Consider the following 23584-nt stretch of genomic DNA (forward strand, 5'->3'; position numbering starts at 1 on the left):
TATGGTTAGGAAAAACAAAAAAAGCAAGACATCAAGGAATTTTCCACATGAGCAGTTAAAGGAAAAGATGAATTTTGGAGTGATGTCATTCCCAACTTACGTTCTGATTTAAGATAAAGGGCGGTGCAGTAAGACAGCTCATTTGTTTTTCGGACAAATCCGAGATGACTACATTTAAATCCCTCGCAATTAGCTAGCTCACAAAACAACGGGGAGCCCCCAAGGCAGACATGGGAGGGAATGGCACATGTTTGAAGTAGGGTGAAGGAGCGGGTGGCTCTTAATGCCTAACCCCCCACATCAGTTGCTCAAAATAAAGCAACCTGTTGAATCTGTGTCCCCCACAGTCAGTCTTAATTAGAGGCGGCTACTCTTAAAAGAGAGGAGGGCAGCAATGCAATTACCGTGAAGGATTAGACCCCACTGGCAATGCCATTGTTGGGGGAGGAATGAATAGTTGGTTTGGGGGGCCTGTGTCGGTGACCCGACCTTGGCATTAACCCCCTGACCGACCATGAGCTTTGAATTCCACCAAGTCTTCCCGGGAAGTGTGCAGTGCAAGGGCAGACAAAGGAAAGCAGTAGTGTGAAGATAACGAGGATGAGCACGTCGGCAAGAGAAACAAAGCACGGACACACAAAGAGGATTAAAAGCAAATATTTCCCCTGAGATAATGCTGGAAGTTTCCATATATTCTTGGTCGGTCGGCTGGTTGCTTGGTTGGCTTCAATTTTGGAGAGTAAGTGTGCTGGAGTCAGGCAGTCATAATAATACATTTTAAGTTTTTAAAAAATTTTTTGCACTGGCTCTCTAGCCAAGCCATGCAGAATTAACATCTCATTAAGATGCAGTTTACATGAACAAAACATGATTGTCATCTTTTTTTTTTCTTGTTATCTTAACCCCTCCTCGCTTGGGGTCTTCTCTTAAGTCTCTGAATCCGGACTAGTGGGTCCATACAAGGAACGTTTTCATTGGTGCACCAGTCATGTAGCCTCTTCCTGTTATTCCCCATCTGTTGCAATACTTCCTGAATCCTGACTGGGATGCTCTTGAGGGGGTGAATTGGGATCATTTGTGTTTGCATTTCCCTCTAAAGACATCATATACAATGTGCAGTGGAAAAGTTGTTCCAGGATCTGGTTGATGATCAATTTATTCAGGTTTCGAACCAATTTTGCTATCAGTAATAGTTAATTCCAAGATCAAACTGTCGGAATCATGTTCTAAGTTGTATTTAAAATTTGCAACATACACATTTTCCTGGTCTTCTCTGTATGTGTCATATTGGCAGACTAAGTTGTGATGTAATGCCATCATCATCATCATCAACAATGGCTGGAAAAGTACTAACTTGTAGAAAACTGATTAATGCGCGGCTGACAAAGTGTGTGAGTGTCATGTAAGAGACGAGCGGAGAGCTTCTTAGAGCATGTTGACGTCGCAATTCAAACAGACTTTTTTTCCAGTGTTAAATTTGTTTTGTTTTATATGCTTAGAATAAACAAAAGAATAATGTTTACCGTAGTTAGTTGTTTGGGATAATAAGGCCAACTGAAATTTCAAATAACAGCATTTTCTTGCTTGAAAATAGGTTTTTGAAAAAGGTTTTGGAAAATGACAGTTATAATTTTCTCTATAAAACAGAAAATAGTTGCCCATTGGACACATGCATTAAGTGTAGACATGTACCTTGCAACCAAATAAATGGTGGACAGTGTTAGTGTTCTGTTTATAACACTTAAGTGCATCAAAATTAAACCACTGTGTCCCAACAGAGTCATGTTGCTTACAAATTCAAAATCCACACAAACACCTTTCTATAAAGAGTAGGTGTATAGATTTTCGGATAAGAAGCAAGAGAGCAAGTAGCTGGTTTACATGCCCAGAATGTTTATTTACAAAGTTTCACATTAAAAGGAACAACATGCAGTATTCAAACTGCTAGCAATTATTTGAATATAGTCCTCATTTCAGCATAATCAATCCAAAATATAGGTGAGATGATCAACTTTTCCAAGCTCAGCCATGCAGCTGTCTGCGTATAGGACACACACCACCATTATATAGCTTTACCCTAGATTTGAATTAGAGAGCGTTCCAATTCTGGCTTGTTAACTTTTTTTGTTAACCTAAGTTAAATCAGCCAGTCAAGAAACTACAATAGTCTACTCTGCGAGAGGCTGCGGTACATCCCAACGCGCCTCCGTGTGCGCGGTCGACGTGTGCAAATGAGCGACAGACTATTCAGTCACGCTTCCTGTCACTACACTCTCTGAATGGCTATTCTTGTCCTGCTGTGCCCAGTTGTAAAATAATAATTACATTAAATTAAAGGCATTAGATGGTGCAGAGGGGGGTGATTTTCCAAAATATTTATATAGTATTCTACTGTCAGGTCATACAGACAGATTTAACGTATCTGACAAAATGTTTTTTGGGGAAAACTGCAAACCCTCCTTAAGGAAGATATTTGGCATTTTCCCAATTATTAAAACAGTTCCCAGGTTGTTCAGTAACGTCTGTGTTCATCATAACGTAGTTGTCAGTAGTTGGTGATGACATATCAACTGCTTGTCCATGTCTTATCCAAAACAGTCTTGGGTGTTTTATATTGACTCTATTTAACACTATCAATTTCGATAACATACACTTTAATATACAAACACAACAGCCCTGTGGTCCGCCATTGCCATTTTGGTTGCCTTTTGGACACTAAACACTCATGCAAATGTCTTCTGTTTTCAAGGATAATCGTTTGCGATGTTTACAGTGTTGTTTTCAAATGTTTGCATTTTCAGGCTCTGAAACATAATTGTCATATAAAAGAGCAGTCAAAACAAAACTACATTTATCCCTTTTAAATTAAGTGTTGTGTGAATCAGAATCATCTTTATTTGGCAAGTATGTCCAAAACACACAAGGAATTTGTCTCCGGTAGTTGGAGCCGCTCTAGTACAACAGACAGTCAATTTACGGAACACTTTGGAGACATAAAGACATTGACAGAGACAACTACAGTGAGTGGACGAGTAATACATAATTGGCCCCACAGAAAATGTGACAACGAACTCAAGTCAAAAAATTGCCAGCCTGTTGTAATGGAATTATAGTTGTAATGGAATGGCCCATGAATATGGCATGGAAGAAGTTTGCTCGCGAAGGAGTACCTCCTGCAGTTGAATTTCGTGAAGAGAAGTCGAGAGACTGTTGACATCAGTGAAGAGAAGATACTGTATGTGTCGCCTTGTGGTGCCGTAGGAAACGAGTCTTAGCCAGAGTATCACAGAACACTTTACTGAACACAAGACGTTTTTGCTTCAAAAAAAGACTAACGGAAGTCCGCAACATGAAAAGTTAACCAGTGTAACCTCTGAACAGTCTCTTCGTTCCATAGGGGAATTGTCCCAAACCCATCACCACAGCGTAATACTTCACCCCCCTTGACATAAACAGTACCGGTACATGTAGCTTTTTGGTCGCATTTACCTCATCGCTTTAGCACAATCCCTGTCAGCACAAGTGGCAGGGGGCAGAACAGAAGGGTTTAAAACCAATCTGGGACAATAGAAGGTACAAACGGGTGAACATTCCATAATCCAAATTGTGACGCAAAGAAGGTGACTGTGACAACACAGAGATCCTTGGACCCCAGCTGTTTGGAGGGAAGGGCCTGTTTCCATGGCAAGCCAAACCTTACGACTTGTCTTGTCTGGTCCTGTCCTGTTGAGGTTGACAGGAGAAGGGGGGAGGCAAAAAAGCAAGCTGGGACTAGCACCAAGCGCAAACTGGCGCAAATCTAACAAAGACTTCTTCAATTTGAGATTAAACTCAAACTGTATCCCTGCCAATACAGCCTGCAGGTGGTTTTTAATCTCATGGATTTACAACAACCTACAGCAAATTGACAACAAAATATTTTGGAAACACGTGGCAGCACACTCGGCAAGGCGATGTGTACGACCTGTGTGTGACTCCAGTAAAAAGCCAGTCAACAAAGTCAGCGCTGTCTGGGAACAACAGTTTGTTAAAATAGCGAGAGGAACAATTGTTCGTGCCTGCCCCATGTCCTGTTGCCAAACCACTAGCATAATAATAATAATGATAAAAGCTATGTCCATTTTAAGACAATCTGAGTATCAACAAAGGTAATTACAACTACCTAGTGGGTGTCATTTTGATTCATGAAGGGGGTAGGGAAGGTCTATTTGTGATGAGGCGCTGATTTGTTTAGGTGGACGGCACACCCAGCAATTAACGCATGCGTCAATTAGAGTGGAAGTCACCATTTGAGGAAATATGGTCATTTCCATAGAAATGACCATATCCTGCTCTTACCTCAAATCTCCAAGCCATAATTTCAGGAGGAACATAATAAATTGTGACAGTGGGGAATATCACATCCTCAAAGACCCATAGCAATGTGAGTCAGGCCATAAAAACAAGCGTAAATGTCATAAAATATATAAAATAATAATGTAAAACTTTTTTCATTCAACATTTATGTCTGAATCTTTCCATGAGCTCTCCAAATAAGCAGGGAGAACTATACTATTTTACAATTGGTGAAAATTTTAAGCCCATCTTCAAACTCATTTCTAGTAATGTGATGAACTGTCACTTACTGAGTCCTTCCCAATAGCTAACCTTGTAACACAAAAAGACTGGTTATTTAAACCACTTCTGTGAAAAGTGTACTTTATCACCCCCCCCCCCAGCACTTATTCCACTGTTTTGCGATTACTTTTCATGATAGCTTAGCAGTAGGCATGGTTTCTCTGACTTCTCCTGTTAATTACTCATCCCCTTCCTTTAGTGATAATGATACTTATCAGAAGTGTAGCTTATTTGCCGCCATGGAGGTGATGATTAGTGACTTAGGGGAGCGGCGCCGCACCGTGTTTTGCTGCACTAGCTAGCCAGTCGGAGTTAAAAGCTAGCTGGAGTGGCGTAAGATAGCGGAGTGCTGTGCATTACCCGATAGTACCCGAGCAGCAGGGGAAACCTGGACACGTGGACGTGAATGTGTTGATTAAATCGAATTCATTTATGTAATTTGTACTGACACGAACAGGCCAGTGTCTGTAAGGTACGCGGTGGCCTGTCACAGTGTCATGCTAGCACCAGGCAATTAGACCACCGTTAATGTCGGAGTTGGACCCTGTTTATTATTTAACTAAAAGAACAATGGAATGTATAAATAAAGTTAAAAAATAAAGTTTTTGTCAGAAATCTGAGCTAAAATAGGGAGAAAGGTGAGGTAGCTTATAAAGTATGTACAAAGTCAGGAAAAGAGACAGGCTAATGTTCCAGAACCTTCCATCAAATGAACCACTAACAGACCCACCTTGCCTATGAAAGAACTGTCAAACCCTCTCTTAATTCTCAAGTCTGAGCTTATTTTCTTTTTTGAGGCATCCTGATATCCGCACCTTAACTCGCTGTCTGTAAAAAGTTAGCGCGCTACAGGCTGGAGCAGCTGGACCGAACCAGTTTATGTAAATAGAGAGGTGGGTGGTGAATTTTCTTTCCAAAACAAATACACTTACAATGCATTGTAAATAAAATGTGTGATTGCACGTTTATGACTGAGTTCCACATTATTTTGTCAGTATTATAATTATGTTCACACACTGGACGACAGTGGGTTCAGGTTTGTGCACGGTGGTGGGCATTACATAATAATGTCTCCATTAACCCTGATCACTTTGATGTCGCACATACTGGTCCAGTGAGAAGTTTATATACACGTTAATGGGAATGAATGTCATATAAATCAGAGTGTATATTAATGACGTAAAAACAATTATTTGGTTTACAAGTTTCTATGTATTTAGAGTTTTCTTTGATCTACAAGGTCCAAAATAGACACACAGGCACAAATACATATCCCTACTAATATTTGGTTAAACGTCCCAGAGTAAGTTTCAGCAGACATTTTTATAGCCACCAACAAGCTGTGTGTATAACTTTGGCAGAATATTCAAACGGCTTCTGTCTTTCCCCTGGCCATGCCCATTTCTAATAAGTTACTGTACATTTGTGTATACAAAATATCCTTTTTGCTACATATTGCGTTTTTTTTTTTTTGCTCTAGTACAAAATTGACAGCAACTACATTTGAAAAACGTTAACATCTAGCCATTCTGAACTCTGACAACTTCACTCTCTCTGATAAATCTGCTATAGGAGGGATGAGTCAATGTGGGCTAAAGGATGGTTTCAGGTTAAAGTTCCTTGGCTCACTCTTTTTCCACTTTATTCATCGCTGTTACCATAGAGAAAAGGTATAAACAACAGCAATAACAACATTCTCCACCTTTTCGACTCTTTTTGTCTCTACAGAGAGGACTACTCAACTGAAAAGGGTAAAATCCACATGATACCAGGGCGGAGAGGTGGCAGGAGGGAGCAGAGCAACCAAAACAAGCAAGCAGCGAGCAGGCACCCTGTCTGTCTCTCTGCGTCTTCTGGTCAGACTCCCATTGTCAAAACTGGCGGCTTCAAAGCACTAATTCATTAAACGGTCCACTGGCCAGACACAAGAGGCCTGACACCCCTTTTAAACTGCCTAAAAGAAGCACATCAGCTATAGCCCTCAGCCTGACCTTGTAGATGAAGCTTAGTGTTGCTTAATCTGATGAGGAAATCAACAGGGGAGGGTGTTGTCATGTGCAGGCTACTTATTGCAGTTTCAGTTCACCCACTCAGTCTGCAAAACTCAGCATATGAGTATGAAATGGCTGGTAGTGTTTGATGTATTGTGGGGGATTATGGTCACATGATCGTAAAGCTCCAATTTTAATCATCTGCCATTCAACACTGTTCTCCCATCCCTCACAAGTCTCTGAAAATTCAGATAAGTCATTAACCCGCAAGGGGGGGGGGGGGGGGGGGAGTCAGGGGGACGCCACCCACTCCCCAGGTGGTCCCCCAGCCAGACCGACGTGCCCGAACTAGTCCCAAAAGTCAGGGCATGGGGACCGGACCGCCCCAACTGGCAACCATTGTCCCTGAACCGGGATCATGTGGGGTGGGGTGTTGTGCATTAAAATTGGGGAGGCTGGTAGGGGTGAGGCGACATGGACATGGGGCAATTATGACCCACATCCTGTCAACCCAACCCAGAGCAACCAACTGCCCAAAGGATGTTTGAATGGATGTGATTAAAAATGAGCAGGGGAAAGGCAACGCAGGCCAGGGAACACGCTGGAGTGTAGGAACACCTGGCCGAGTGTCCTCCCTCCCTCCATGGGTATATGATGCATTAAAACTGGAGGACTGGCCAGACAGAGAAGGGGAGCAGCCAGACCGGAGACCAGCAAAGATGTGCTAGCACCCGGCCCAGCGTACGCATCATCATGCCTCGTACCAGCCCCCCAGGGGACCCTGTATGAGATGTGAATATGCACAATGTGTGAAATATGTACAGAGTCAGCAATAAAAATGTTCAGAGTACGTGAAGTAAGAGACTAGACTCCTGCATGCCCGGCCTGACTGGCTGGAAGTCTCCAGAGAAAAGGGGGGCAGCCCAAGCCTGCTCTATCGCTAACCCCCAAGCCCCCATCCAGTCACCACCGACCACAACCGAGCGACCAGAACAGGGCACAGGAAGTGGGCCTGTCCCAGGCGGGAGGCGCCTCGCCATAGGCCCCGAAGACAGCCGGGGAGACCCCACGCAGCCCGAGCGAGAGAGTCGTGATGACCATGGCAGAGTGCCCCGGGGAATGTGAAGCGGAGGTTAGCAGCAGCACGCGCCCCACCCGACCCCACCTCTGCACTTACATAGCGCTTTATCTACACTATCACAGTGCCCAAAGCGGTTTACAAAGCGTCATATTCACCCATTTACACACACATTCATACACCAATGGGCTGCCAGGCCCACTGGGAGCAAATTAGGGTTCAGTGTTTTGCCCAAGGACACTTCGACATGCGGCTAGTTGAAGCAGAGATTTGAACCAGCTACCCTTCGGTCACTGGACGACCCACTCTACCTACTGACCCACAGCCGCCCCAAGGCGAGTGATTTGCATGTATGGAGTATGCGTTGTTTATGGACTCAACACCGCCCCATCTCTTTAGGTTTAGGTAATTAATAAATGTCAGAAAAACAGTTACATCTGGTCTCATTTTAGAAATAATTGCTATGCTACCCACAGAGCAACAACTGGACAAGAGTTTTCTTGTCAGTGCACAGTTGGCCACTATTCTTGACTGATTTCGTGAAACAGGAGTTATTGTTATAAGCCAGAGCAAAACTGCTATTGATTTTGAGATGTTAGAGGTGGCAAGGTTGAAGTCAACTCAAGTCCAGGCAAAGACCCTCAGAGCTGCTTTCCTTATAATGCCCTTTACTTTTCCAAGCAAAATGTGGCAATTTTAACATCGAGAAGGTTTGAAAATCCATTCCTCTGAATCTAAAATGTACAAACCCCTATTCCAATGAGGTTGGGGCATTGTGTCAAACTTAAATAAAAACGGAATACAATGATTTGAAAATAAATTCAGCTGAATTTCATTATTCAGTTGAATAGAATACAAAGACAAGATAGTTAATGTTCAACTTGATCAACTTTGTTTTGTGCAAATACAGTGTTCCCTCGTTTTTCACGGTTAATAGGGACCAGAACCCCCCACGAAAGGTGAAAACCGTGAAGTAGCATCCCCCCCCCCCCCCCCCAGGAATTCTTTTAGCTGTGTATGTGGGTTTAGCTGTGTATGTGGGAATGTTTAAAATATGTAAACAGTATTTATACTTTACATATTTGAGACAAATATTACAACAGTGCATGTATTTACTTAAATCTTTAATTATAAAACCTTAGACAGTAATTAACATTTATTATACAGTAATTAACATTCATCAACATTGCCTTCTGAGAGAGGCGAATACAGACCATACAGAGGCACGCTTCTGAGGCCGTATCTTTTTTGAAATTTTTCGAACCAGCCTTTGCCGGCTGAAAAGCCTCGTCCTCGAGGAGGCAAATCACTCCTGGCAGCGCTAGTACTGGCTTGAGGTTCGTCAGCACCTTCTTCAGCCTCTTCATTGTCGTCATCGGGCAAGATTTGGTTGTAGAGAGCTTTGGCCTTTGTCCTGATAATATTAGTGTCCAAACTCACTGTCTTTTCCCTGCAATCAGCAATCCACAATGCCAATGCAGCTTCCATTTTCACAATTCTCTCATTACGCGGAGTTACCACACGTTTTGCTTCCTTATTATTGGAGGTTATTGAAGCAGTTTTGCGGATGTTTGCTTCCTCTTTCTTTATGTACCGCACTGTAGATTCATTCAGTCACAGATGCATAACTCCTGCCCTCTTTGATCAAATCTAAAAGTTTAACTTTTTCGCTGATGTTCATCATCTTCTTCTTCCTCTTGGGCTCCCCAGAGGAAGCTTTCGCAGGTGCACAGCGCTTCGGCGGCATTGTAAGGGCTTGCTTAACTAACCAAAAAAATTATCGTTTTAACAAAAAACTTTAGTGCGAACACAACAGCATGGACGAGACTGGCGAGACACAACAAGGGAGGATGCTGGGTGAGGCTGCGGCGATGCGCAGGCAATCAGCTCACGGGATAAATCCACTCGTGCTCTCATTGGTCAATGGTCAATCACGCGAGTCAACTCCTCTCTTTTTTTGGCATGCAGGGAAACCTTCTCTTGTGCGCATCAACATGAAACAAAGGGTCTTTCCGCAATGTGGCTGCCGATATGGCTGTATTTTTTTATTTTATTCTTTTTTTTTTAATGAATATTTTGGAAAAACCCGCGAAGCACTGAAGCCGCAAAACGTGAAGCGCGAAATGGCGAGGGAACACTGTATTCACTCATTTTGAATTTGCCACCTGCAACATGTTCCAAAAACCTGGGACAGGGGCATGTTTAACACTGTATTACATTACCCTTGCCTTTAAGAACACTCAATAAGCGGCATGGCAGGCATCAAATTCAAAATGAAAGAATATTGGCACAAAAAAATATAAAGCATTCATCAGTTTGAACATTAAATGTCATTTTTGTGTATTCAATTGATTAATAAGATTTGCACATCTTTGTATTCTGTTTAAGTTTTACACAACGTCCCAACTTCATTAGATATTGGGGTTTGTAATTTTCAATCTATCCATTTTCTATACTACTTATCCTGCTGAGGGTCACAGGGAGCTGGAGTCAATCCCAGCTGACTTTGGGCAAGAAGCAGCTACACCCAGGGAATGGTCCCCAGTCAGTGGTAACGCACATACAGTATAGAGACAGTGAAACATTCACTTTCACATTCACAGGTCACTAAGTGGGAACTGAACCCACGCTGCCGGCACTGAAGTCAGGCAAAGGTATATTTGTTTTGTGTACATGCCCTCTAAAAAGTTCCATTCTTCCTTTTGAGACTAATTTTACATTGTGTATAAAGGTCATTTCACTTCAAGAGGTCTTACCTTTGAAGCTCTGCGTCGGTCAGGGCACTCAGGGTGCTGGCACACCACCCAGTCATCCTCCTGGACAGGCTTGTCATCTGAAACAAAATAAAACCAGCAAATTCACACATCTTTGACACTAAGAAATAACCTAATATCGATCTAATTACATGTATGTGTTCATTAACACTCATTTCTTAATGAAGCTGTTAAAAACACGGTCTGGACTCACCAACTCTGTTTATGTAAGGACAGAGTTGGGGTGGGGGAGGGAGGGGGACGGGGCAGCGAGAGTGACCGAGCGGCAATAGAGAGCAAAGTGAGACAGAGTAAACACAAGCTGGGGGGGGGGTTAGGGCGCACTAATGGGAGGAGATCAGAGAGACATGAATAATGAGTGGCAGGGCAGGAAAAAAATGGAGCAGAGAGGAAACCTCTGGCCCATTTTCTTTCGCAAAGTGCACTCACTCCATGGTCCACAATAGCAAATCACTGTTGTTAAATAAACCTCCAAAAGCTACTCCACTATTCAGTATTGAGCGAGTGATTAAAGGCCTTATGTCCACATCTTGTGCGGGTCCATACATGAGGTAAAGATAACTTTTATCCACTTGGCTAATAAGGTCCACTTTGCACAAGGGTGGTCAGAATAGTTCAGTGTCACTTGTCCCCTTTCAAAAGAAGCCGACTACAGTACAGTATAACGTTTATTTAACGTATTAGTAATTATTATTTTTATTTATTTATTTAAGTCTAAGGTAAGGCACTTTTCAAGAGGTCGCTGCAGAAACATGAAGACACTTTTAGGCCAAGCGCAAAAAAAAATAGAAGACCCGAGGCCTTATTCCACACGAAAAGTCTGAGTCATCCACTTGGCCACAGCTACACCGACAGGTCAAAGGTTCTTGTGGGAATGAGGGAGTAAAAACACTAATTGCTGCAGACCTCATGGCTGGCAGTGTCCCTGTTGGGAGGACGAGGGACAACACTGCAGTGGACTTCCATTCATCCATCCATTTTCTGTACCGCTTATCCTCACTAGGGTCGCGGGCGTGCTGGAGCCTATCCTAGTTATCTTCGGGTGAGAGGCTGGGTACATCCTGAACTGGTCACCAGCCAATCGCAGGGCACATAAAAAAAAAAAAAAAAATACATTCGTACTCACATTCACACCTACGGGCAATTTAGAGTCTTCAATCAACCTACGATGCATGTTTTTGGGATGTGGGAGGAAACCGGAGTACCTGGAGAAAACCCACGCTTCCTCAAACAAAATGTGGTCTCGCACTGCTTTAAGACAGCAGGTTTCCTCATCTTCCTGGAAAAGACGTGACAAAAGTCTCCACCCCAGATTACAAAAAAAAATCCACGTCTAAACTCGTTTTTGCCAGTGTAATATTCAATAGAATATTACTGCCTAGAGGAGTCGTGCCATAGTGGAGGTCTACGCAACTTCTCATCATAGCTGATGTCATAGTCTTCTTCTTCAGACAATAGACTGAATCGACTGTACCACTAATGGTTGTTGCACTGCAGCACACACATTTTACCCGAGCTGCCTCAGGACACTTTCTATTTTACAAATTAAACCGAATTTTGAACATGAATTAATCGATTGTCAAGCCCATTTCTAATTCTAAAAGCTCTCCTCTATGGAGTGAGGATATGATTCACATTTATGCATTATTATGCATTACATAATCTCAGTACAGTATGTTTAAACTTGTAAATACAGCACCTTGAAGACATGGATGAATTTGTATGTGTTATGGTGATACCTAACAGAGACTGCTAAATGGAACAAATCTCGTTAACATCTTAAAATTTCTGCCATACATAAAATGGCCGCGCCCCCTTCTTCTCATTGACTCTCTCTCTCTCTCTCTCACTCACTCACTCATTGGAATTCCTCAACTCAGCAGTGCTGATGAAGCCAAAACCTAACACAAGCTATACACGGGCACACGTGACAGTGCACAATGAGATCGCATACTAGAGAGACAGTGGAGAATCAAATCTATGCCACTAGCTGCAAAGTGAGGTATTTGCCAGTGGAAACTATTCTTTTTACTCGTGTGTACGAAACAACAGGTGGATTGCAGGAGAAATACATTGACTATTTGGCTCAACTTCCATTTATCTTGATGTCATGCAAAAAGACAATACAATAATAAACTCAACTATGATTATTTTACAAAATGTGAATACTTTTACAATTTCAATTATGTGAATACTTGCTTGTTTATTGTGGCTAACAAAAAGTATGTCTTGACTATTGTTGACATCCACAACCAAGTTAGTTAATATGGTCATATTAGCAATTTTTCTATGCAAAACCACTTAACGCTCAATAATGTGTAAACGTTGGTCTGATTTTGCCTATGTTAATCTAAACCAAGGGTTAGTTTAATATTCGTCATCTGTGAAATGAAAGAGTGAATGATTACCGTAAATGGCATCAATGGCTAAAGGTGACCAAGTCCCAGCATCCATATTTTCTTCTTCTGGATTCAAGGGAAATGTAAAAATATTTGGGGAAAAAAAAAAACCCTCAACAAATTAAAGCCAATTGTTACCAAGCCATCTTCGGCAAATTCAATCAGACCATTAAAAGGTAAACAGTCAAGAGTCCACGGATAAGAAAAAAGGTTGCGAAAGGTAAGTTGTTGTGCTGGCTTTCGTCCAAGTTTTCTCAGGAAGTTCATTCCAGTGCAGGCTACCTTAGGCTAAGGTAATGTGAAAACGTCGAGGCGTGTATATTTAGCTGACAGAAGCCGTCACAGGAGGATGTTTGGCCATCAACTTTTCCCCACATGTTCCCAGGAAATGTTAAGAATGCCACACAGTACTTGGTGACGTCTTACAGCACACTGGGATGGAACGAGACAAACACCATCTGCAGAGGAATACTGAACAAGGGATATGAGGGGCTCAAGACAAAGGAAGAACTAATGGTCCTTTTCCACCTTTGTCCATACCAGTCTCTAAGCTCTATTCACTATTGATGCTTTTCCTTTGGCAAAAAAATAGCTACTACTACCAGGTAGTATTTGTAGCTGGGGTTTCAAGCATTTCAAACTGATACCATATGGGTGATGTACTGTATACCACCACTTGTCGCTCGTTGGTCAAGCAAATTTGTCAACCCTATGTGCATTGTAAATTTGAGAAGGGCGAGAGATGACAAAAACAGACAATGTTAACTTACACTGTTGCTGTGCTTTAGCTCTTGACACTGCAGTAATAACACTCCATCCCTTCTTTTTTGGTGCGGGAACATGTATTCTTACAGACCTCAAGTCTCCTCTCACATCAAAGGTACTGGATCTCCTTACCATGGACAACAGCCAAATGCCATAATTCCATGCATTAAAATACAGTTGTTGTTAGTGTGTCCTGTACTGACTGATGCGTTCAATGAAAAACAACCTGTTCTTCACAACAACTACCCCAAACAAAGGAGAGTAGAGCTGAGCCGAGCTCAACCGTACAGTGGGAAAAGCAGGATTAAGACAGTTGGCACTGTTATGTAAACGCTTTGTAGAGGGTTAGATCACATTCAAATATAGTATAGGTCTGGAATTATGTTTTTGTTTTCTTTCAATCCTTGGAGTCCTAATTTCCTTAATGGAACACAAAATGGCACTGTCTGTTAATTCATACAACTTGAGTTTTCCTCCATGAATGACGAAGTAACAACTTGGCTGAGCTAATGCCTGTTAAATGAACTTCACAACATTTAGCAAGCCGTGAAGGAAACAGTTCTCTCGAGCACTTCAGTGTGCACAAGGGAGTTTTAATTTATTTTTTACAGCATTGTTTAAGGTCTAGCCGGCACGGTTTTCTCCGAGCACTCCGGTTTCCGGTTAGGTTGATTGAAGACTCTTAAATTGCCCGTAGGTGTGAATGTGACTGCGAATGGTTGTTTGTTTCTATGTGCCCTGCGATTGGCTGGTGACCGGTTCAGGGAGTACCCCACCTCCCGCCCGAAGATAGCTGGGATAGGCTCCAGCAGTCCGCGACCCTAATGAGGATAATCGGTAAAGAAAATGGATGGATGGATGAATGTTTAAGGTCTAAATGTGGTTGATATCATTTGAGCTGAGAAGGAAACTTGCCTTAAATGAGTTGAAAATTAGCAACAAAGGTTTCAAATGTTTTTGTCTCCTATTCATGTGATCAGTGAGGGTGGTGAAGTTGAAGAAAATGTCAAAATCGAAAAGAAACGGGTAAATGCAACACTTAACAAAACAAAAAAAGACTCAAGCTGAGAGAGATCATTGTTAGCATGAGAATATTAAACACCAGGCCAGGTGTGCATGAAAGACCTTCCCTCTTAATATTCACATTAGGATTGCAAATTAAACATGCATTTGCATGTTCTGTTTGGCGTGTGACATACAATCAGCGGCAGATTTATCATTAGGCAAACACAGGCAATTGTCTGGGGCCCTGAGATTTCCATCTCACTAGCCTAGAGCCTTGTTGGTGTCCTGATGGCGACTCGAGTCTCCACAGGTTGCAGAGATGTCTCCTAGAATCTCTAGGAGACTAGCCAGGTCGATAGGGAGTTGCGATGAAATCTGGAGACGTTTTGGCGACTCCTCTATAAGCTCACTATAGAGAAAAACCTTAACATCACAAAATTGCACTCAATCGTCACCAAAATGTATGTGGACATCTTGACTTATGGCCACTTCAACCTCTGAAAATAGGAGAAGGATCATCCCAATATTTTGGATATTATTGACGTTAAGAGTTTTCCTCTTATGTAGACAGTGTCACAAAACTGCGAGCAATCATCACCTTATGTAGACAGTGTCACAAAATCATCACTAACATGTATGCGGCCCAATATTTTTGATTTTATGGATGTTAAAGCGTTTTCCTCATTAAAGGACTGTCCCGGCTGAGCGCAGAGCACGCACACACAAACACACACATAATATACGGAATATACTGCATTTATTTAAATAATACATATACCGTACATAGGTCTATATGAGCGACTTCTAGGTGAATAGGCTGTCAAGTTGTCTGGAGACATCTCCCAGACATCTTCCTGGTAAAAGCACAAGCAATATTTTGGTCTCTTGGGTCCCAGAGTCACTGCCACTGATGAGCCTCAGCAGTCTCAGCGATATCTCCAAAAGTGAGATCCGCCCCTTAGTACTGAATTGTTGAGATCTAGTGTACAACCCTTTTTCACTGGCCGGATCTTTTTGGGCGGGACTAAAAACTAGCCCCGTGATGAAAGAGGGCTGGTGGCATATACTTTGCGGCATGAGTCAGTCCTCCTCACTGTATAATTACCAAGCGCCCTTATTCCATGCAGTGGCCATTCAGCATTATTGCCTCTTCCTTAATCCTAACAAGTTGGCCCAGTTCTATCACTACAGAATTCGGTTAGCTAAACTATGCTTACAACTAACTAACAAAAAACATCTTCCCTGAAGTGTAATGTTTTTTTGTGTTATTAGGGCAACAGTTTATCTGCCGTGGTGTGCTCCCAAGCACGGAAAGGCAGCAGGCCAGCAGCACCGTTGTTTGCCGTCCCGCAGAACCTGTGCCAGGCCGCCGCCAGCTACTCCGCCACAACGGCAATAGGACAGTCAGCCTAACAGTTTCCAACCAAAATGTTGTGAGGAAAGGAGGTGGAGAGAGTCAAAAAAAAAAGAAAAAGATCATACAGGGGGACAACTGTCCATCGGACCGCAAAAGATGCACACTTTGGCGGCCACAGCAGCGTGATGCACAGCCCAGAGAATTTTAACTGAGACAAACGAGGGAAAATTGTCCTGAGGGTGCCAATATCAATTTCAGCAGAGACCTTTTGGATATTCCTCAATACACACTATAGAGAAAAGGCTCATAAAGTATATTAATCAGAGATGTGACAATATTCACTATCTCGTGATATCACAAATTTAAGTGTGCCTCGATATCATCGTGGTTTTGTCTCGGTATAAAATTGTTTTCCTTTGTGTTTAAAATTTAGTTTGGTCTGGCTATACGAAGTCACGGTGCTTAGCCAGGCTGCGAGAACACTTCACGTTTTCATTTGAGTGTAAGCGCACCCGATTGGACGCGTAACCCATGTGACCCCATGGGTACGTCACAAGAAATGCACTGATTGGTTGGATGACCCAGGTGACCAGGTGGGTGTGTCACAAGAAATGCACTGATTGGTTGACTGACCCAGGTGACCATGTGGGTGCGTCACAAGAAATGCACTGATTGGCCGACTGGCCCACATTACCGAAAGGCTCTCATTGGAAGGGATGCAGAAGCATTGCAACTTGCTACGTTGTACTACGCCTGTCAGAGCGTCGTTTTACATTCGATTGGGCAAGAGGCGCCTTGTTGTTCGCCCCAGCCTCTGTCCTAGAAAAGAGCACCACGGGCCGGGTTCAGCTGCCAGCATCCCGCGTCCACCACCAGGAAGCCCTGTGAGTCGGCTCTCCTCGTGCCGCCGCTGCCTCGTCGAAGAGACAATCCGGCAAAGCATATTGTAACAGTATCACTTTTTAGTGGTGTTATCTATCTATTGTTATCTCAAGTCGAAGGTCCTTGGTGAATGAACATCACACAGAGAGAGAATAACGATTCCGACTCCCGCTACCATGCAGTCGTCCGCCAATCCATCCGATTAGTCCCAAAAAATTAAATAGGTCCCACTCGTACCAATAACAACCAACATCAATGCAAAAAATAATCTAAGACAAGTCCCTCTCTTCAAATGAAATGTCCAAATTTCAAATGAAAACATATTACAGACTGAGGCTGCTCAGAAAAATAAATCATCTTAAGATATATATCACTAAGAAACTAAGAATTCCTACGTGTTCCTACATTTCTGATTACTTGCATTTTTGGACTCAAACAAAAAAATCACTGTTAGTAGGCAGTATCCAATTTCTAATATAATTTTTTTTTTTTAAATATGACAATAAATACTATTAAATTAATGAACAGACAATTTCTCAATGGACACTTTTGTCATTGTGAGTATAGTATGAATATTGCTGCAGCAATAACAGCGTTTTGGAGGTATTCTATACGAATGTAAACATTGGCTGGACAGGGATAGAAGTGCACGGTAATATATAATTTGAAGATGTCTTTTTCACAAAAACCTATGGGAAAACATACAGAAACTATTAAAACCTGCCAAGGACTCGGCCAGCAAGAAAAAAAGAGGTTTTTCGGTTCTCCTGCGTTTGCCTCTTGCCTCCACCTGTACAGTGAAGCTTCCTGCAATATCAGGAGTCTTACTGCAATACCATGAGCTTTCTCACGAAATATAGCAATAATTATTGAACCGTGAGATTAACACTGTGATAAAAACAAAGCGTGAGATATAGATATTGTTACATCCCTAATATTAATATCACTAAACTGCTAGCAATCGTTACCAAAACGTATATAGATGTCTCTACCTATGCTGACTTCAACCTCTGAAAAGATCAGAAAGATCGCCCCATTATTTTGGATTTTATAGAATGTTACAGTGTCTTCCTATATCAAAAAAGCTTAACGACGCTTTAACCAGCTTCCAACAGCCACTCCACATTAACGTGTACATTTAATTCGGGTTGCTGCTTATATTGACGTGTTTCTCCAATGATTTTAGAGGAATGAAACTAGCAGACAATTGGCCATCTAGATGTTTCAGGCTCTGTTGGCTTAAATGAAATATGAGGTGAAGAAGGCTGGGGGATTATCCTTCACGTTTTGCCCTTTGTTATGTCTCTAAACTGTTGGTATACTGATATGTTTGTTTAAAAGCTTAAAAACTGACATTGCTACAGAGTCACAAGTGTTGCTATTGCATTTTTTTCCTCTTCTCTGCAGCATCTTATTTCATGCATAATGTCTTACAAAACAAGCTAGCTAAAAACACTTAAGACAAACTTGTGGAGTGCTTTCAACGAAAACTTGAGTTGAGGGCATCACAAAAGTGCTGTTAATGAGCATCACAAGTGTAGCTTGTTTAAAAAGCACACATACTGTAATTCAAGTGAATTCTGCCTTTATATTTCAGATTCTGAAATTTCACCAGTATCACCTGTGTAGCTTGTTTAAAATAGGTATAGCCTTCCTGTAATTCATGTCAATTCTGCCCTTTTATTTTTGTATGTATTTTGTAGGTTTTATTTTATTATTTTATTCAAGGTCTGCCTTTTTCGTCAACAAAAAATAATACATCCTTTTTATTTACTTTGTAAAAAGTGTGCCTTTTTATTTCATATTTCATGTTTGTCATGTTTGTTCATGTTTCATTTATCAACTGTTTTCATGTTTTAAACAGTGCATAAAGGCTTTTGTATTACTGGGCTTTTTTTCTGTGAAATAAATTTGAGTTGCTAAAGAATGTCAAAATTTGGGTTGCGACTTAATGACTAAGTTAAATTTTGGGTCCTGATGCAAAACCAGTTGGGAACCACTGAGTAGCTGAATGTTTGAACTGTACATGTAAGTTTAATAACTTACATGAACAGTGGTTTATATCTCCTGACATTTTTTAGGCATGATGTTGGGATTTGATAACATTGTGAAATTGTAAGTGATACTACGAGTAACAAAACTGGTCTTTTTTTTTTTTCTTTCCATAGGGTGTGTTGAGAAATGAAAAGACAGGGCGACAAGATATATAACTTATTTTGAAAGAGAAGCAAGTCAGGCAACAGTAAGGTGGACAGAGCGTGTGAGTGAATAGCTTGTGTGGTGTGTGTGTGTGTGTATCTGTGAGTGGGTAATTGTGTGTGTGTGTGAGTGTGTTTGTGAGAGTGGATAACTGTGTGAGTGGTTACGCTGTGATTATTGAAAAATTTTTGCAGTTATGTTTCTGTGTACATTGTGTTGTAAACATTGTTAATAAACATTATTTAATGCGCACAAACCTCATCTTCTGTGTGCTTAGTATGAACATACCAACATTTAGAGACTCGGATTGCAATTCATTGATCGAGAAACAAATTCATTGTCATAGTCAGTGGACCCCCTGAAATATCCTTGGCCACCCCCTGGCCACCCCAAGGTTGAAAGTCTAGCTCCACCACTGCGTACAGATCTGATGAGTTTTTCTGGGGGGTGAGGGTCGCTGTCGTCATAAACTGTTTCGTACTCCTTCAGCGCTGGCAGCTAGATCCATGCCAATCATCCGCCATCCACACACAGATGTAATTGTGAATATTATTCCACGGCGGATTAATATGCTGGCGCATCAGCTTGGGATTCTGCCTGTGCGCTCGGGACTGGCTTTGGACAAATCACAGGAGTTGACGTGACCAGAAAAAACATATTGATGTTCATGCTGTGGTTAAAAAATTAGAAGTTACTCACTATTTACTCACTACTTGAGTAATTATTTCACTGTGTACTTTTTACTCTTACTCAAGTAATTTTTTTGGACGACTACTTTTTACTTGAGTCACATTATTGTCAAGTAACAGTATTCTTACTTGAGTACAATATTTGGCTACTCTACCGATCTCTGGAGCGGACATCCTTTATTGCTACTCTGTCTTGCTGAAGGACCCATGATCTTCGCCTCAAACCAAGTTTTCTTACACTGGGTAAGACATTTCGCTCTAAAATATCTTGATAATCTTCTTATTTCATGATGCCTGTGATACAGTCAAGGCCTCCAGTACCAGTTGCAGAAAAGCAGCCCCACAGCATTATGGACCCTCCACCATGCTTGACTGTTGGCAAGTTGTTCTTTTCCTTAACTTATTCACTCCCAGTCCTCCATGTTAACATGGATATTTGAATTCAACAGCAATCAATTGCAGTGATTAAAGACTTTATTGCGCCGGCTGTAAACATACTGTTTGTGTGCATGACCATAAAGCTTTATTTTTGTTTCATCTGTCCATAAAATGTTTATCATTTGCTCTTTTGTATCAAACACAGCTTCTCTAAAAAAAAAAATTAAAATGTTTAATTTGATTAATTTTCTTCAGAAGCAAATCCACATTTAGTACTTTAACTTCATGAGTGTCAATAATGGTGAGCAGGACTGTATAAGCCTATCAGAATCATCTTTATATAAGTATGTCAAAAACGAAAGGAATTTGTCTCCGGTATTTGGAGCCGCTCTAGTACAACAACAGACAGTCAATTGACACTAAATCAAATGTTATCAGTAATGGGGTAATGCCGATCTCTTTTTTTTTTTTTTTTTTTTTTTTTTTTTGACAATTGTACAAATGACGCCGAGTCAGTTTGAAATGAGTAATAGAACAATAGTCTGGTACAGTGACCATTGTCCAAATGGCGCAGAGACTTCAAGAAATGTATGCAGTTTAAAGTGAGTAGTAGTGCGATAATCTGGAACAGTGTCAATTGTGTAAAGGGTGCAGATACTTAAAGTACATGAGTCGCCAGTATTGGTCAACAACAGATATGCAAGTAGTCCAGAGTGGCGAGACGACTACAGTGAGTGCATGAATAATGTATAATTGGCTCGACAGAGATGTGACAACAATCTCAAGATAAAATTGGCAGTATATTACAATGGTTGGCAAGAGGGAAGAAGCTGTTGGATTGTCTGCTAGTTTTAGTTTGCATTGTTCAACAGCGCCTACCCGAGGGAAGGAGCTGGAAGAGGGGGTGACCAGGAAGGGTCAAAGAGGATTTTGCATGCGCTTATCTTAGTTCTGGCAGCATGCACATCTTAAAGTGTAGATCGGGGGGTACCGACAATTTTTTCATTGTCTAGATGTCTCCCAGACATCTTCCTGGTGAGACCGCAAGCAATATTTTGGTCTCCGGCCTCCCAGAGTCACCGCAACTGATCACTGTCGGCAGTCTCAGCGACAAGTCCGTCAGTAAGATAGGCCCTTTAGGAGCCAGGAGAGAAGGCACGTATTTAATTGACAGCTGAAAGTTGCAAGGGGCGGTGTTTACAGAACATTCAGCAACATGCCAACAGCACCTTTAAGCTGAAAGAACGTCTCAATTCTTGACCATTTTGAAGCCTGATTTCACATTCAGTCATTCATTCATTTTCCATTCCGCTTGTCTTCACTAGGGTCGTGGGCCAGTTATCGAAAACACTTGATTTCAGCTGTTGCTGATTAGAGTGGCCCAATCAGTTATTAGGTTTAGGGGGCAATTTTTCCACACAGGGCAAGGTAGCTTTGCATAGTTTTTTCTAATAAACAAAATAACCAATTTCATGTTCACTTGGGATATCTTTGTCTGATATTTACTTTTGTTTGATGAAACTATGCAAAAAAAAAAAAACAAGGATTTGAGAAGGGAGCAAAAACTTTTTCACCGCACAGTATATCTACAGTATGTCAAAGCTCATCACCTGTTATTGTTTACATAGGAGCTTGTTTTGTGTTTTTTATGTTTGATGTCAATGAAAAGCACTGTACCATTATGACAACATTATGGAGCATGAAAATGCCAACATTTTAAATAAGATCTCAAAGTAGAAGATTTTAAAAACATCACTCTTACCATTTCCTTGTACACAAACTATGGAAATAGTCATTTGAAAAACACGTGTATACTCAAATTAAAACTAACCCATTCCTTCTTTTTCCACCTCAAAAATATTTTTGAACTTAAGTCCATGTTATTTAATTTGAAACTAAAAATGATCTTGTCAGCTTTTGTCTCCTCACGTCTTGACTTTGGCTGTAAACAACTGTTTACAGCCAAATTCAAGAACACACCCTACGGTCCCCCTTCTTAAAAAGGGGGACCACCACCCCAGTCTGCCAACCCAGTGGCACTGTCCCAAATGTCCGCGCAATGTTGCAGAGGAGTGTCAACCAGGACAGCCCCACAACATCCGGAGCAATTAGCAACTCCGGGCGAATCTCATCCACCTCCGGGGCCTTGCCACAAAGGAGCTTTTTAACCACCTCAGTGACCTCAACCCCAGAGATAGGAGAGCCCGCCTCAGAGAACTCAGACTCTGCTTCCTCATGGGAAGGCATGTCGGTGAAGTTGTGTAGGTCTTCGAAGTATTCTCCCCACCGACTCACAATGTCCCGAGTCGAGGTCAGCAGCGCCCCATCTCCACTATACACGATGTTGGTGGTGCACTGCTTTCCCCTCCTGAGACGCCGGATGGTGGACCAGAATTTCCTCGAAGCCGTCCGGAAGTCTTTTTCCATGGCCTCACTGAACTCCTCCCATGCCCGAGTTTTTGCCTCAGCAACCACCAAAGCTACATTCCGCTTGGCCAGCCGGTACCCATCAGCTGCCTCAGGAGTCCCACAGGCCAAAAAGGTCCGATAGGACTACTTCTTCAGCTTGACGGCATCCCTCACCATTGGTGTTCACCAACGGGTTCAGGGATTTCCGCCACGACAGGTACAGACTACCTTACGGCCACAGCTCCAGTTGGGCGCCTTGGCAATAGAGGCACGGAACATGGTCCACTCGGATTCAATGTCCCCCGCCACCCCGAGACGTGGGTGAAGTTCTGCCAGAGGTGGGAGTTGAAACTCTTTCTGACAGGGGATTCTGCCAGACATACCCAGCAGACCCTCACAATACGTTTGGGCCTGCCAGGCCGGACCGGTGTCTTCCCCACCATCGGCGCCAACTCACCACCACGTGGTGATCAGTTGACAGCTCCGCCCCTCTCTTCGCCCGAGTGTCCAAGACATGCAGCCGCAAGTCCGATGACGCGACCACAAAGTCGATCATCGAACTGCGACCTAGGGTGTCCTGGTGTCAAGTGCACGTGTGGACACCCTCACGCTTGAACATGGTGTTCGTTATGGACAATCCGTGATGAGCACAGAAGTCCAATTACAGAACACCGCTCTGGTTCTAATAGGGATTGGGGGGGGGGGGCCCTCCCAATCACACCCTTCCAGGTCTCACTGTCATTGCCCGTGTGAGCACTGAAGTCCACCAGCAGACCGATGGAGTCCCCAGCGGGCGCGCTCTCCAGCACCCCTTCCAAGACTCCAAAAAGGGTGTGTATTCTGAACTGCTGTTTGGTGCGTAGGCACAAACAGTCGGGATCCTACCCTACCCCAACGTACAGGTGCCGAGTCAGGGGGGCAATAAGTATTCCCACACCTGCTCCAGAGTGGAAGAGAGTCCAACCCCTCTCGAAAGGACTGGTACCAGAGCCCAAGCTGTGTGTGGAGGCGAGGCCGACTATATCTACTCGGAACTTCTCA

General features: G+C 42.4%; 1 protein-coding gene across 1 annotated transcript in view; it reads right to left on the bottom strand.

The window, feature by feature from the left end:
- Window positions 1-23584, bottom strand: part of plekhg5b (pleckstrin homology domain containing, family G (with RhoGef domain) member 5b) — a 91082-nt gene that overhangs the window by 46283 nt on the left and 21215 nt on the right. Inside the window, exon 2 of the mRNA XM_061686119.1 lies at window positions 10443-10519. Coding sequence (XP_061542103.1) covers window positions 10443-10519 — 77 coding nt within the window. The remainder of the gene's footprint in view (window positions 1-10442; window positions 10520-23584) is intronic.

The sequence above is a fragment of the Phycodurus eques genome, chromosome 1, assembly GCF_024500275.1.
Source record: "Phycodurus eques isolate BA_2022a chromosome 1, UOR_Pequ_1.1, whole genome shotgun sequence".
In the NCBI taxonomy this organism is placed as follows: Eukaryota; Metazoa; Chordata; class Actinopteri; order Syngnathiformes; family Syngnathidae; genus Phycodurus; species Phycodurus eques.